Source organism: Brachyhypopomus gauderio, chromosome 10 (genome assembly GCF_052324685.1).
Source record: "Brachyhypopomus gauderio isolate BG-103 chromosome 10, BGAUD_0.2, whole genome shotgun sequence".
NCBI lineage: Eukaryota > Metazoa > Chordata > Actinopteri > Gymnotiformes > Hypopomidae > Brachyhypopomus > Brachyhypopomus gauderio.
In genome coordinates, this window is record NC_135220.1 from 4,491,656 (window position 1) to 4,508,022 (window position 16,367).

General features: G+C 48.8%; 1 protein-coding gene across 2 annotated transcripts in view; it reads left to right on the forward strand.

The window, feature by feature from the left end:
- Positions 1-16,167, forward strand: part of frmd4bb (FERM domain containing 4Bb) — a 35,628-nt gene extending 19,461 nt beyond the window's left edge. Inside the window, exons 5-24 of one of the 2 annotated variants that reach the window (XM_077018902.1) lie at positions 1-60; positions 612-668; positions 753-775; positions 927-1,010; positions 1,707-1,772; positions 1,922-1,979; positions 2,374-2,460; positions 4,563-4,639; positions 5,835-5,973; positions 7,108-7,246; positions 7,687-7,820; positions 8,341-8,457; positions 10,150-10,378; positions 11,054-11,110; positions 11,308-11,449; positions 11,629-11,793; positions 12,785-13,554; positions 14,126-14,270; positions 15,298-15,422; positions 15,770-16,167. The exon at positions 1-60 is cut by the window's left edge and continues 25 nt beyond it. In XM_077018902.1, coding sequence (XP_076875017.1) covers positions 1-60; positions 612-668; positions 753-775; positions 927-1,010; positions 1,707-1,772; positions 1,922-1,979; positions 2,374-2,460; positions 4,563-4,639; positions 5,835-5,973; positions 7,108-7,246; positions 7,687-7,820; positions 8,341-8,457; positions 10,150-10,378; positions 11,054-11,110; positions 11,308-11,449; positions 11,629-11,793; positions 12,785-13,554; positions 14,126-14,270; positions 15,298-15,406 — 2,658 coding nt within the window. In that variant the 3' untranslated portion in view covers positions 15,407-15,422; positions 15,770-16,167. The remainder of the gene's footprint in view (positions 61-611; positions 669-752; positions 776-926; positions 1,011-1,706; positions 1,773-1,921; positions 1,980-2,373; positions 2,461-4,562; positions 4,640-5,834; positions 5,974-7,107; positions 7,247-7,686; positions 7,821-8,340; positions 8,458-10,149; positions 10,379-11,053; positions 11,111-11,307; positions 11,450-11,628; positions 11,794-12,784; positions 13,555-14,125; positions 14,271-15,297; positions 15,423-15,769) is intronic. The other variant, XM_077018903.1, reaches the window with a different exon arrangement.
- Positions 16,168-16,367: the final 200 nt, after the last annotated feature.

Here is a 16,367-nt window from a genome sequence, read left to right on the forward strand (position 1 = left end):
TTGAAGGAGCACACCACAGTGGAGCTGTTTTTTCTCAATGCTAAAACGGCAATTTATAACGTGAGTTCTCTGATGTTCTCTCACTGACACAATGCTGTTGTCTCCCCTGCAACATAGTCCTGCAACACAGTCCTGCAACACAGTCTGAGGGACGTCTGGGAGGGGTTCTCTTAGGATGGAGATGTCTGGGAGTGGTTCTCTTAAGACGGAGATGTCTGGGAGTGGTTCTCTGAGTTGTCAATCCAAAATCAGCTTTGAATCAGATTCTCAGGTGCAACAAAGCAGCACCTGTGCTTTACCTGTAAGCAGAGGCCTGTATCAACAAAGCCAACAGACAATCAAGTCAAAATCTGAATGGCAATGGCAGAAAGCAAAATGCCTGGGGCAGTAGATTTTTAAGACTGAATGTGAAAATGTGTGACCACAAATACCCTCGAGCAGGGACAGACATGGATCAGGCACATTCACTGATCAAGACTATTTAAGCTATTCAGAGACGATGGAGAATGACCTGTGGTAACATCTTGCCATATAAACTGTTCATTTGAAAGTGGTAATGATAATGTCTGTTTTCTCATCTTTAATGACCTGGACGCTTGCGTGTCGTCCAGGGTGATATCGAGGTGGAGAGTGAGCTGGTGTTCAAACTGGCCGCACACACCCTGCAGGTGAGATCAGTCCTGGCTTTGATCATGTTCTTTTTTTGATACTGACGGGCTGTAAATGAACGCACATGTGATTTATATTTACAGGAAGCCAAAGGTGACTATACAAGGTAAGGAAGACTAACTGAAGAGGAACCAGAGAGTTGTCCTCAAGTTGAACCCTCACTGTGTGTCCCTGAGTCTGAACTGAGTTAAGGTTCCTAACGTTTTTTTCATTGCTTTATGAATAATAATTCACTCCATGTTTACTGATAACTCTAGTGACGAGAACACCAGGGTGGACTTGAAGAAGCTTCCTACTCTCCCAACCAGAGTCCTGAAGGAGCATCCGTCCCTAGCATACTGGTACGGCTCAGCATCGTGCCCAATTCACACACACACACACACACACACACACACACACACACACGCACGCACGCACGCACGCACGCACGCACGCACGCACGCACGCACGCACGCACGCACACACACACACACACACACACATGCACACACACACACACACACACACACACACACACATACGCACACACACACACACACACACACACACACACACACACACGCACACACACGCACGCACACACATACGCACGCACACACACACGCACGCACGCACGCACGCACGCACGCACGCACGCACGCACGCACGCACGCACGCACACACACACACACACACACACACACACACACACACAGCTGGAACTGCACCACTGATGTGTGGATTTTCTCATTTTGAATAGTTCAGTTGTTTGGACATTAGGTCAAGTCATTATTTAAAATGCAGTTTCAATGTGAAATAATGGAAAAGTCACATTTGTGTAGAGGCCTCGTGTGTGCCCTGCTGGGCTCGGCTCTGGAACTGCAGCAGAATTAGCTAGGCAGTAATGCCAGGATGTGATGTCAGAGGCACACACCACAGGCTTGAGCTGTGAATATACGGCAGAACTGGGGGCGTCTGCTGTGAGTGTGTGTGTGTGTGTGCGTGTGTGTTTGTGTAAGGCCATGCTGTATTCATTTTTGTGCCTTTCGTCTCTGCAGTGAGGAGAGAGTGATTGAGCAGTACAAGCATCTGAAGGGTATCTCTCGTGGTCAGGCCATTGTACAGTAAGTAAGAAAAAACGACATGATTAAACTTGCGGGGACGGGTCATCACAGCAGATGTGAGGGGGAGGAGTTTGATGGTTACCTCATGAATGTCCTTCCTGCCGTGGTGTCTAAGCAGCTGTAACCCACATGGAGGTTTTGTGTTTCAGATACTTGACCATCGTGGAGTCCTTGCCCACGTATGGAGTGCACTATTACGAAGTGAAGGTAAGGAATAATGATGGAGTTTGAATACACAGTCAACATATTGAGCTCATTCAGAGAGAAAAGACAAATCCAAGCAGGGGCCTCCGCCTGACAACCTCGATGGAAAGAGAGCTTCCACTCCTGATAGGAGAAATAACCTCGATAGAAAGAGAGCTTCGACTCCTGATAGGAGAAATAACCTCGATGGAAAGAGAGCTTCCATGGCTCCTTTGATGAAAACGGGCATCACAGAAATATTGATGCAGTTTGCAAAATATACAGTTTTCACAGTGAGGTCTTTCTTCACAAAATAGTTTGTGTTGAATAGTCTTGTAATTCCCTATGAGACTGACAACTCTAGGACTGTGAGTCTTTGTATGCTGAGGTGTCTTTTCGTTCTGTGTGATTTTGACAGGATAAGCAGGGGATCCCCTGGTGGTTGGGAATCAGCTACAAAGGCATCGGGCAGTACGACAAGCAGGACAAAGTCAAGCCACGGAAGGTGAAGTGCCGCATCACGCCCACATCCACCATCAGTGAGGTGGAAGATCTTAGAGAGGTGTGGATGTGATGGGTGTTAAAGACAGACAGAAACCCAGGAGAGCGTATTGTTACAGACTTTCCCCAAAAAGGGCGTCAGTAACCAGGCGTGTCAATAACCAGAACAGTCAGTAACCAGGCAGGTCAGTAACCGGACAGGTCAGTAACCGGACAAGTCAGTAACCGGACGACTCAAAAACCAGACACGTCACTAATGTGGCTGTGCATGCAGCAGAGAGACAGAGCGGTATATCCCAGTCCTGCAGCGGTCCTGAGAGTGCATACATCCCAGTCTGGCAGTGGTCCTGCAGGGCCTCCCTACCCTAATACACTCATCATCAAGTCCTAAATCAGATCCGATCTGACAGAGCAGAGACAAGGCTACACCTTAGAGAACAGTCACTCCAGGCAGACCGCCAGCCCCCGACTTCTACCTTCACACGAATAGCGCACGATCGTGGCCTGATCTGGGTGCGGCTTTACGTCAGCGGCCCTGTGGTGTGCAGAATGCTAGACGGTGTGAGTGTGTGTTCCTAACCTCTCCCCCTACGAGGGTCTGCGGGTGGAGACTCAGTCTTCACCACCTCCTGGTCTTCATGCTCAGATCTGTGAATAATGAACAGCAGATACTCTTTCTATTACTACAGAGTAATGTGCCTTGAGATGGATAACTCATCATACATGTGGAGTGTAGGTGTGTGTGTGTGTGTGTGTGTGTGTGTGTGTGTGTGTTCTGAGAGTACTGGCTCTCTCTAGAACCTGTACACAATTGCGTCCTGTTTACTCATACCGAGACTGGTGGTTGTACGTGGATGAGACGTCTCCCTGCAGGTCCTGCCTGTTCCTAACGTAACGTTGAGGTGTTACTGTCGGTCAGCTGCGCTGAGTGTGTTTACTTGTTTGTACATGGTAACCTGCTCCTCAGGTTGGGTGGAGTGGTTGTGAGCTGCACACAGAGGATACACCCTTACCATGAGTTTCAGATGTTGACATCATCAGGCTGATGTGTTGCGGGGAGAGGGAGGGAAGGAGAGAGAGAGAGAGAGAGAGAGAGAGAGAGAGAGAATGTGTCTGTGCATGTATTAATACATGCATACTTCCAAAGAATTGAAAGGGAGCAAAATAAGGAGAGAGGGAGGGAAAGAGAGGGAGAGATAGAGAGAGAGGGAGAAAGAGAGAGAGAGAGTGGGATGGGGAGTGTAAGATATGTGCTGTGAAGAGCTGCGTTGGTATTTGGGCGATGTCGACGTGAGGGAGTCGATCACTATTCAGCAAACTTGAAGAGACACGTTGGGAACACAGAACTGAGAGAGCTGAACACACACAACAACACAGCCATCCTGGGACTTACATTCTCTGGATTTGATTAACATGACTGGTAAGGGCTTTATTCATCTGCATCAGCTGTGGAAATGTTGTATTCAGGGGAAACAAGGGACACCCAGAAAATGCCATGATTTACAGGTAATGTTGTAATGAATTGAAGTTGTATTAAACTATACAGAACACCACACAGCACCATTAAAATGTCAGAGCTGATGAAAATGTCTGCCGGGTTCATGTGGCTACTGTAAGGAACACGACTGTGATAGATGGCTGGACTGACTGTTTAGAAAACCCACTTCCTCAGACCAGAAGATCCCAAGAGCGTTGACCGTGCGGGCAGAAATGTTGTATACACGACGATGATCAGAATCAACAAGGGGGGAAAAGCCAACGCTTTGGGCTGTAGAAACATCACATCATTGTCAGACCACACGCTGACTGGGGATCCCACAGCTGTTCCTTGTGGGTTACATCTGCCTTGCAGGCACTGATTTATTGAAGTACTGAAGTCCGCAGTGAACGAAAGTGTTGAAATGACATTACCGACGCTGTTTACACCTGGTTGATGTACGCTCTGGGCTCCAGATGTAGACGGTGACTCACCTCACAGTTTGCGATAGCCAGGGTGAAGCTAATGAGGCGAATGAACTACGCAGAGAGCACTGACCGAGCTGTCTGAGGTGACATCGCTGCTGTCTGAACTAAAAGCTCACTCATAGACTGCGTCTCCTGTTGTAGCTGTTTCAGTGGAAGCAGCTGGAGAACCTATACTTCCGTGAGAAGAAGTTTGCAGTGGAGGTGAACGACCCTCACAGGTGAGAATCAAGTCATGTTTAGGGTGCTGAGATGAACTCCCTGGGTTCATGTAGAGATCCATTCTGCCTCCCATAGACCTTCTGTGACTTTAACAAACCATCCACGTCTTTAACTGTGCTGTTATGATACAATTTATTAGACATTGCTCTTTATTTAATAAATAATTTAATAGTTTTTGCTCTTTATAACTGAGGTCTCCATGTTTGTTGGACCAGTGTGTTTTTAAAAAACATATGAGAATATTTCTAATTGTTTAAACCTCTCCTTTTATGTGCCATAGACTGGCTATGTTAATATTTTCTGACTTTGGCTTGTGATTTGTCTAAACATGTATGGTGTGTTTCAGAGCAGGTCTGGTTAAACCTGGAGCTCAGTGTCAAACACTGCAGGAATATTGATAACAGTGTCAAACACTGCAGGAACACTGCTAACAGTGTCAGACACTGCAGGAGCACTGCTAACAGTGTCAAACACTGCAGGAGCACTGCTAACAGTGTCAAACACTGCAGAAACACTGCTAACAGTGTCAAACACTGCAGGAATACTGCTAACAGTGTCAAACACTGCAGGAGCACTGCTAACAGTGTCAAACACTGCAGGAACACTGCTAACAGTGTCAAACACTGCAGGAGCACTGCTAACAGTGTCAAACACTGCAGTCAAACACTGCAGGAACACTGCTAACATTGTCAAACACTGCAGGAATATTGATAACAGTGTCAAACACTGCAGGAACACTGCTAACAGTGTCAGACACTGCAGGAGCACTGCTAACAGTGTCAAACACTGCAGGAATACTGCTAACAGTGTCAAACACTGCAGGAATACTGCTAACAGTGTCAAACACTGCAGGAACACTGCTAACATTGTCAAACACTGCAGGAATACTGCTAACAGTGTCAAACACTGCAGGAACACTGCTAACAGTGTCAAACACTGCAGGAACCCTGCTAACAGTATCAAACACTGCAGGAGAGCAGTAGATGCTTCAGGTTTCCTTATTAATACGTAAGCAGGCTTGTTGTGTGAATGATCTTGTATGTCACTGTAGAAGATGTGTAAAGATGTCCTTTAGAAACTGGATCTTATGGACACTGTGTGTGTGTGTGTGTGTGTGTGTGTGTGTGTGTGTGTGTGTGTGTGTGTGTGTGTGTGCGTGCGTGCGGGTGCGTGCGTGCGTGCGTGTATTCTCAGACGGGCAGTGACTAAACGGACATTTGGACAGACTGGTTTGGTGATCCATACGTGGTATGCCAGTCACTCTCTGATCAAAACCATCTGGGTCATGGCCATCAGCCAGCACCAGTTCTACCTGGAGCGGAAACAGAGCAAGGTGAGTCTCCAGAGAAACACAAACCCAAACAGTTTTCAGTTACATCTGCTCCTCTGAAAATGGGGGAGCCGTGTTCAGAAAGTGCTGTGATTCTAGTAGGGAGCTGCAGTGCATATGAATCACCTTGAACCAAAGATCCTGTTCTGCCTTTGAGGTTCGTCATACACTTCAGCTCCAGTGTGCAGACGTACAGAAGCAGAGCACGTGGTGCAGTGGTGCAGCTGTGTACGGCTGCTCTACGCTCCAGTGGTGCAGCTGTGTAGCGCTGCTCTACGCTCCAGTGGTACAGCTGTGTAGCGCTGCTCTACGCTCCAGTGGTGCAGCTGTGTAGCACTGCTCTACGCTCCAGTGGTGCAGCTGTGTACGGCTGCTCTATGCTCCAGTGGTGCAGCTGTGTAGCGCTGCTCTATGCTCTAGTGGTGCAGCTGTGTACGGCTGCTCTACACTCCAGTGGTGCAGCTGTGTACGGCTGCTCTACGCTCCAGTGGTGCAGTTGTGTAGCGCTGCTCTATGCTCCAGTGGTGCAGCTGTGTACGGCTGCTCTACGCTCCAGTGGTGCAGCTGTGTAGCGCTGCTCTACGCTCCAGTGGTGCAGCTGTGTACGGCTGCTCTACGCTCCAGTGGTGCAGTTGTGTAGCGCTGCTCTATGCTCCAGTGGTGCAGCTGTGTACGGCTGCTCTACACTCCAGTGGTGCAGCTGTGTAGCGCTGCTCTACGCTCCAGTGGTGCAGCTGTGTACGGCTGCTCTACACTCCAGTGGTGCAGCTGTGTAGCACTGCTCTACGCTGCAGTGGTGCAGCTGTTTACGACTTATCTACACTCCAGTGATGCAGTTGTCTAGCGCTGCTCTATGCTCCAGTGGTGCAGCTGTGTAGCGCTGCTCTACACTCCAGTGATGCAGTTGTCTAGCGCTGCTCTATGCTCCAGTGGTGCAGCTGTGTAGCGCTGCTCTACGCTCCAGTGGTGCAGCTGTGTACGGCTGCTCTACGCTCCAGTGGTGCAGCTGTGTAGCGCTGCTCTATGCTCCAGTGGTGCAGCTGTGTACGGCTGCTCTACACTCCAGAGCCTCTCCGGCACTCCGGTCTGTCCTGTCTTGTCAGTAAGAGTCTCCACTCTTACTGTCTTGTGCCACAGGCGAAGATCAGTGCAGCCAGGAGTTTGGGAGACATCGCCGCTGACCTGACGGAGAACGGCGCGTCAAAAGCCAGCAGACTAAATGCCGGGATAAAGAACCAGCACGTGATGGCCAGTAACGGGAGTCTGGTGTCCACAGGTGAGCTCACCTGTCCTTCAGTCTTGCACTCCTACTGTATCATTTAGTTCTGTTCTTAATACCTTTCAACATAATGTACATTATGCAAATGTATTTTATTCAGCTTGCTAGAAATGTAACAACTTTTTTATACACTTCACATGTAGGCACAGAGCCAGAAACAGACAGACTAGATTTAACAGTTCCGACTGCTGAGTTTGCAGAGTTACACGTTTCTCTCTTTGCACAAACGGTGTGAATGCTGATTGATCTGTCAGTGTTGTTTCAGGATGTTTTCATGTTCGTGATCATGATCAGACTTCAGATTTCATGGTATTCACTGCCTGGTTGGAATGTGCTGTATTCTCAGGCATTCTAAGTTATTTAATACACTACCAAACCCCCCAAGACCCTCTGGTTGTTATGCTGCATACTGGACCATCATTTAATGTTATTCACAGGTTCTGCGGACTCTGAGTTGAATGATGATCAGAAAAAGGAGAAGCTCTCTGAGCTAAGGAAGAAGGAGAAGGAGATCCAAGATGCTCTGAGTCAGAAAATGGCCGAACTGAAGAAGATCTGCTTAAGGGAAGCGGTAAGAATCCCAGAGTGTTTGAGGTTGGTGTTATCGCATGGTCCACAGCTGGAGTCTCCACCGCGTTCTCCTGCAGAACCTGGCAACCCTCTGACCCTCACCAGCTGAGCACAAGACTGAGAAAACCGAGACATAATGTATTCAACTGAAAAGCATTTTGAATATTTACTGGCTTGATGTAATGACCGCAACCTGGCAGAATACTAGTCTGTACCTCAAACTTAAAAGGTTCCTGGAGCATCTGTGGGCCTCTGATTTATTTAACACATAAGGAATCTACTAAGGCTTTGCAATCTTAGAAACCATTTCAAGACAGCAGGGAAAATAATCCCAAGTTAGACACAGTTACGACAAGTTACCATTAGAGGCAGTAAACACTCAAATTTTACTGGTCTTCGGAAGCATATTTTCAAGATGCCATCACACATGAGTTCAGAACACCCTTAAGTTCCAAATGGATCTGTTCTTGGAGAAAATAACCAACATCAACATAAACCATGTAAATTATACTGTGCTTCAGGAACTGACTGGTAAACTTCCCAAAGAGTACCCAATGAGTGCTGGAGAGAAAGCCCCGGGCTTCAGGAAGAGAATTGGTACAGCGTTTAAACTGGACGACCTTTTCCCTTATAACGAGGTAGGTGTGCCACAAGCCCAAACAGGAGATCAACAGACATCACACGATGTTTCACAGTCGGCTGTATCTTCTCCGCACAGAGGGAGCGGTTTGACATTAGTCACGCTGTAATCAAACTGTAATTAACTTTGTTAAAAAATCTCTAAATCAGTTTTATGATTGTAGATAATTAATAATACCTAACTAACATGCTGTGAATATAATGAGTGATTTAACTGCTGACAATATCAGTCTTAATATATCTGTCTCTGTAAAATGATATCGACAATTTTGATTAGCAAGTGACGTCACTACCAATACGGGAGCCTTCAAACATTCATAACCAAGTGACGTCACTACCAATACGGGAGCCTTCAAACATTCATAACCAAGTGACGTCACTACCAATACGGGAGCCTTCAAACATTCATAACCAAGTGACGTCACTACAAATACGGGAGCCTTCAAACATTCATAACCAAGTGACGTCACTACAAATACGGGAGCCTTCAAACATTCATAACCAAGTGACGTCACTACAAATACGGGAGCCTTCAAACATTCATAACCAAGTGACGTCACTACAAATACGGGAGCCTTCAAACGTTCATAACCAAGTGACGTCACTACAAATACGGGAGCCTTCAAACATTCATAACCAAGTGACGTCACTACAAATACGGGAGCCTTCAAACATTCATAACCAAGTGACGTCACTACAAATACGGGAGCCTTCAAACATTCATAACCAAGTGACGTCACTACAAATACGGGAGCCTTCAAACGTTCATAACCAAGTGACGTCACTACAAATACGGGAGCCTTCAAACGTTCATAACCAAGTGACGTCACTACAAATACGGGAGCCTTCAAACATTCATAACCAAGCAGAACAGCACGATCCACGGGTCCGAAACATTTGGGAAGTTCAACCGAGGGAAAATCCAGTTACTTGAAAAATTATGTTAAAAATAACATGTACTACTAACCTTTCATTAATCTTTCATTAACCTTTCATTAACATTGTCAATAACCTTTCATCTGTGTGTGTTTTATTAGGTTAGAATGCTAACTGTTCCAAATGGAACTTGGAGGCATTTAGCTGGATGTCAGTTGGAGTTTAGCTGGTCTTCAGCTGGGGTTTAGCTGGACTTAGCTGGTCTTCAGCTGGAGTTTAGCTGGTCTTCAACTGGTGTTTAGCTGGTCTTAGCTGGTATTAGCTGGTCTTCAGCTGGGGTTTAGCTGATCTTAGTTGGTCTTCAGCTGGTGTTTAGCTGGTGTATAGTTGGACTAGCTTGTGTGTAGCTGGACTTCAACCTGTGTATAGATAGACTAGGTGGTCTTTAGCTGATATATAGCTGGACTAGCTTGTCTGTAGCTGGACTTTAGCCTGTTTTTAGTTAGACCAGGTAGTCTTTAGCTGGTGTGTAGCTGGACTAGCTGGTCTGTAGCTAGACTTTAACCTGTGTTTAGATAGACTAGCTGATCTTTAGCTTTTCTACTGCTGGTCTTTAGCTGCTGTTTAGCTGGAGTAGCTGGCCTTTAGATTTTTTTCTTATGGAATTCTTTACTTTTTATGTAGATCTTTAGCTGGACTTAACTGCACTCAATGGTCTTTAGCTGGTCTGTATCAGGACTTTAGATGGAAATTAACTGGTTTTTAGGTTTTTTTAGCTGGTCATTATCTCTCATTTGTGGGCTTGCTCCGGGCAGGACCCGTACCTGAGGAACCTGGAGAGCCGATTCGCTCTGCAGCAGAAGATTGTGGAGGCAGCGAAGAAGCTGGCGGCTGAAGCCGACATCAACAAGACAGTGAAGAAGAAACGCAGGAGGAACTGTGTGGACGCCATGCACAGGCTGCAGGAGATCGAGGACGAGATGAACCGCTACCGTGTGAAGAAGGGCAAGAAGCCCACACAGAGGGCATCACTCATCATCGCAGGTGCGAGGAAGGCTAGGGGTCATGGACAGGGGTCAGAAGTCAAAAACATAAATGGGGAATGATTTGCTGAGAGAATTCCATATGATACTCTTCCCACTATTATGATGGCCATACTGGGAAGCCAAGGTATTAGCCAGCCTTAGTTTTAAATGGATATCAGACAGCCTTCATTTTATATGGATAATTTTCAGATCGTCATTTGTTTTTATTAAGTGCTGTGAGTTTGTGTCCTTTATCCTCTCTGCTCATATCGGTTCTGATCCGTCTGCTGCAGTTATGTGGTGTAGTGTGTGTTCTGCAGTTATGTGGCGTAGTGTGTGTGCTGTTCACTATACACAGTGTCCCACTATATTCTTGACATACATGCATCACAGGAGTCACAACATTAGATGTGTCATCCATGAAGCCTCCCAAGATCTGGTCATTCTGTGAATCTCCCAGTAATGATCAGTTTCAAACTGGGCAGCTGAGACTGTGTGTCAGTCTAGTAGAAACACAAACTAAGCTCTCTCTCTCTCTCTCTCTCTCTGTCTCTCTCCTTTCTCTCTATCTCTCCCTCCCCCTCTCTCTCTCCTCACTCTCCCTTTCCCTCTGTCTCTCCTCTCTTTATCTCTCCCCCCTCTCTCCTTCTATCCTTCCCTCGCTCTCTCTCCCACTCTCTCTCTATCCCCCCAGATGACCTGGCCCCATCTGAATGCAGCTCCGTGTGTGACAGCCTCCCTCTGGATGATGGTGAGTGGCGAGAGAAACGAGTGCTGTGCTGGAGTGTAGAAGGTTTCTCCTCCTTCACCCTCAACCCTTCCCTTAGTCAGTCTGCTGGACAGCCATTAATACAGCTGCTGGTACCGCGTCTCCGTTAACAGCTGTGCACACGCACACATGAGTGGGGCCTTGCAGGACTTTGGGCTGATGCTGTGTGCTATGTGCAGATGACAGTGTCCAGAGGAGGCGGTCTCACTCGATACAGGGCCCCGCCCTTCTCAACACTCCGCCCACCGCCGGCCTGGACTACGATGCAGACAGAAGGTCCTCTGAAAGTGACACACACCATGACAACCGATCCCTCGGCAGGTGTGTGTGGCACATAAGTGGTGCTCACATCTATTTGAATAATCTGGGGCATGACTTATGCTGGATTTCTCTTACCCCTGTGTGTGTGTGTGTGTGTGTGTGTGTGTGTGTGTGTGTGTGTGTGTGTGTGTGTGTGTGTGTGTGTGTGTGTGTGTGTGTGTGTGTGTGTGTGTGTGAAGGCTGGATGGTGAGTTACAGGGTCCTGCGCATCACTACAGGCCCCGGGAGGTGGCGTCTGCCACCAGCAGCCCATATAAAACCGTCCCGCGCCGGCAGACGGAGGCGTCCAGTGTCACGCAGACGCCTCTCATGACCCGCAACGCCTTCAGTAGCAGTCAGCTCGGGTAAACACACCACAGCCTGCTGGTCATGTACACACACCACAGCCTGTTGGTCATGTAGACACACCACAGCCTGCTGGTCATGTGGACACACCACAGCCTGTTGGTCATGTGGACACACCACAGCCTGCTGGTCATGTACACACGCCACAGCCTGTTGGTCATGTGGAAACACCAGAGCCTGCTGGTCATGTAGACACACCACAGCCTGCTGGTCATGTACACACACTACAGCCTACTGGTCATGTAGACACATCACAGCCTGCTGGTCATGTGGACACACCACAGCCTGCTGGTCATGTACACACACCACAGCCTGCTGGTCATGTGGACACACCACAGCCTGCTGGTCATGTACACACACTACAGCCTACTGGTCATGTAGACACACCACAGCCTGCTGGTCATGTACACACACCACAGCCTGCTGGTCATGTACACACACCACAGCCTGCTGGTCATGTACACACACCACAGCCTGCTGGTCATGTACACACACCACAGCCTGCTGGTCATGTACACACACCACAGCCTACTGGTCATGTAGACACACCACAGCCTGCTGGTCATGTAGACACATCACAGCCTACTGGTCATGTACACACCACAACCTGCTGGTCATGTGGCCACACAATTACAGACGTATACACATAACAGACCGCAGAATATTCATACCTTCCACAATATTCATCACATGTCTCATAACGATGCAGTCATACAAGACTTCATGATTGTGGTTTCCACTTGATTATGGTGATACTCATAATAATATAGTGTAGATTCTCTGTGTATAGTATAGATTACTTGTCTCTAGTGTAGATTACCTGTATATAGTGTAGATTCCCTGTGTATAGATTCCCTGTCTCTAGTGTAGATTACCTGTATATAGTGTAGATTACCTGTGTATAGTGTAGATTCTTTGTCTCTAGTGTAGATTGAGTTCATGTTGAGAACTGCCCCCTCTCTGTGCTCTGTGTTACCCCTGCTGGGGCAGGTCTGAGGGTTGTATCCATGGTTTCCGGCACCGCAGCGGCAGTCTGGAGTCCCAGGCCCAGATGTGCTATGCTGGTTCGGAGCGGGCGGTTTTCCCAGCGTTCCCGTCACGACGCAGCAACAGCACGGAGGTTCTGGACGACTGCTCGTCCTACACCAGCCTGTCCAGCGCCGACTTCTGCACCACCTGCCCCCCCACGCCTCCGTACCGCACGCACGACCGTCGGCACCACCGCAAGGTGGAGATCTACGGCAACGCAGGCAGCATGCCCAACCTGGTGCCCAACAGCTGCAGCGGCTACACCTACCACCCGCACACCCATTACAGCCCCACCGCCTACTACGTCACCGGCTACCCCACCTTAGACTACGAGCCGTACACCAACGGCACGTACGTCTACGAAAACGAACTCGAGGGCCACTACAACGTCAACCCCTCTTACCAAGTGCACGGTTACCACGGACACAACAGGAGTGGGCATTATGGGATGGACGGCACGGACTGTTTGTCACAGAACCCCTACGCCACGGTGAGGCCCGCCCGGACCAGGCAGGGACCCAGGGGCGAGCACCTGGCTAAGAGCATGCAGAAGGCGTTAATGGTGGAGCACCTGAGGGGCTGGTACAACCGTAGCGCAGGACACAGGGACTACGGAGCTCGCGCCCTGCACGGCAGCTACGACTACGACCGAGGCTCACAGCACAGCCTGGGCTACCAAACGCTACCGGCTCCCTTCACCTCCTCCACCAGGACCAACTCCTACTCCTCAGGTAAGGAGGCCTCCTCCACCACACACACTACGGTGCGCTGGTCTTCATAGAGGCCGCTGCAGTAATCCCACAGGCACACACACCCGACCGCTGAGAGCTTCAGCCTGGACAAACTTTAACACGGATGTTCAGTGCTGCTGTTTGTTATAGATGTGAATGCGGTGGAAGCTTTAGATTAATTAAAGTCCTCTTGTGCTGTCTGGTTTTGGCAAGACTGTGGGCTTTTAATCTGTTTATTTACAGTTAAATAAGTATTTATTCACCTTGTACAGTCTTTACCTTCTTTTTCCTCTTACTGCTGTCAGAACTGGAGTTTTTTCTTTCATGTTCTGTCTTTTGGCCGCTGCTTTGATTTGTGCGCTTCGTGGTTGCGTTCAAGAGTCTTGATTAGCCAGCTAGAGTCTTACGGTATCTCTTTCGTTTCAGCAATGAAAGAATGTGTTTAGGTTTTTCTTTTTTCATTTCTTCAGCCATCTTCTTGTGGCCAGCAGAGGGTCCCCTGATCTTTGGGGTCCAAACTCGTGTGTGGTTTGCGTGGTGTTTGACCGCTGTCCTCTTCGTTCTGCTGTAGTGTCCTCTGTCGCTAGTACAGGGCCAAACTGTCTCAGTCACGCAGCAGGACTGGGCGAGAGTGATCCAGATGGGGACACGCCCCTCACCCCCCAGTCTCTCGGCCCAGGAGCCTACAGCCCCGCCTACAGTGTCGTCCGCAGCAGGTGAGAGAGAGCCAGCACGCAGGACCAGCTTCTCTCAGGACACACCGAGGGCCAGGGACCCCATCCTGAACACTACAGAACCCCAACCTGAACACTGCAGAACCCCATCCTGAACACTACAGAACCCCAACCTGAACACTGCAGAACCCCATTCTGAACACTACAGAACCCCAACCTGAACACTGCAGAACCCCATCCTGAACACTGCAGAACCCCATCCTGAACACTACAGAACCCCATCCTGAACACTACAGAACCCCAACCTGAACACTGCAGAACCCCATCCTGAACACTGCAGAACCCCATCCTGAACACTACAGAACCCCAACCTGAACACTGCAGAACCCCAACCTGAACACTGCAGAACCCCAACCTGAACACTACAGAACCCCATCCTGAACACGGGCTCTTGGCTGCAGAACTCACCAACCCAGTCCCACATTACAGATCCTGCCCGCACTCTTAAAGAACTGATGAGCTAATGAATCACTGTGTGCTAATGGCAGTGTTCACTTCTACCAAACACAACCTGCCTTTAACAAGCAGCAGCAAGAGCCACTCGTCCCAGAGCACAAGACACGCTGGCCCGTCCTCTGACATGAACGCCTCTCCACGTCACTTACATGCTTCCTCAGGACGTATATAAGCTTAGCTGCCCACAGATTGGTTGTAGTTGTGAGGTTCCACAGCAGGCCCCGCCCCCACTCTCCCAGCATGCCTTGCTTCTTCCTCTTCACCTTTTATCCTGTTCTTTCTCTTCCTGTTGTGTTCATTACTGTGGGCGTATGGTGGAGGTTTAGAGGTGAACTATGTGAATATCTGCTTAAGTAGCTACACACAGAAACACCTCGTTATGTACATTGGTTTAAATCACACAGGTACAAAGGCCAAAACGCCAACTCATTCAGGCTCATTGTTATATCCTCCAGTCACAGACACTTCGTGTCATCCCAGTACTGTGTGAGTAAGCATGACTTGCGTTTGTGACGTTCATTTTAAATGCCTTTCCCGCTGCTCCGTGTTGCAGAATGCCTGCGGAGTGCAGTCCCAGCAGACTCTCCGTTTCCCCGCCTCACACGGCCGAGTCTGGGGATGTGTTTGGTGCCCCTGCAAGCTGCTCAGAGACCCAACACTAGAGAAGCAGAAGCACAGGTAACCCAGCTCACTGACCCAGCTCACTGACCCAGCTCACTGACCCAGCTCACTGACCCAGCTCACTGACCCAGCTCACTGACCCAGCTCAATGACCCAGCTCACTGACCCAGCTCAATGACCCAGCTCAATGACCCAGCTCACTGACCCAGCTCACTGACCCAGCTCACTGACCCAGCTCAATGACCCAGCTCACTGACCCAGCTCACTGACCGAGCTCACCTCCGTTAACACGCTAACACAACCGTACGTCTGCATCACACACCACAGAGCCGTCGGGAAGTCCCACGTCTCTTCTTCTATTTGTTCGGGTCGTGTCGTTTCATGTTTGCACTCTCCTTCCCCAGTACGTACAGATGCTGCCCGGCAGACACTGCAGTGGTTTCTATTCCCAGGAAGAGTGAACAAAGAGTGAACAGTCGTGCAGCACAACCTGAGGTCCATCGCGAGCACCTCCTCCGGACGCTGGACTCTTGGATCAGGATGGTTCAGTGGGTTTCCTGTCAGGCCTGAACATTGCTGGACACGCACACCTCAGAAACACAGGCCAACTTCAACAGACTTCAATGGTCAAGGGGGCTGGAGCCACTAGGGCGTCCACAATAGTGTAGTCTACATGCCAAAATAAGAGTCCCTTTCTCACTGGGACCAAGACCTACAGCAGTGAGATTCACAGGACCACAGTGAATGTCCACATATTTAGTCCAGAGAATTTGTGAGAGATTAAACAAACAGCCATAATGCATCAGTCTGCCTTTTCTTCTCCACCATGTTAGTCCAATAGTACTGCTGTCTTTCTTAATCTGAATTTTCGTATTTTGAGCATAAGTGATAACTTCAACCTGGCATTTGTCATTCCCATTATAACCTGAAGTTAGGGCTAAAATGAGACATGGACACAAATAAAAGCTTTTTTGTGAAAGACCTGTAGGGGCAGCTGCCAGA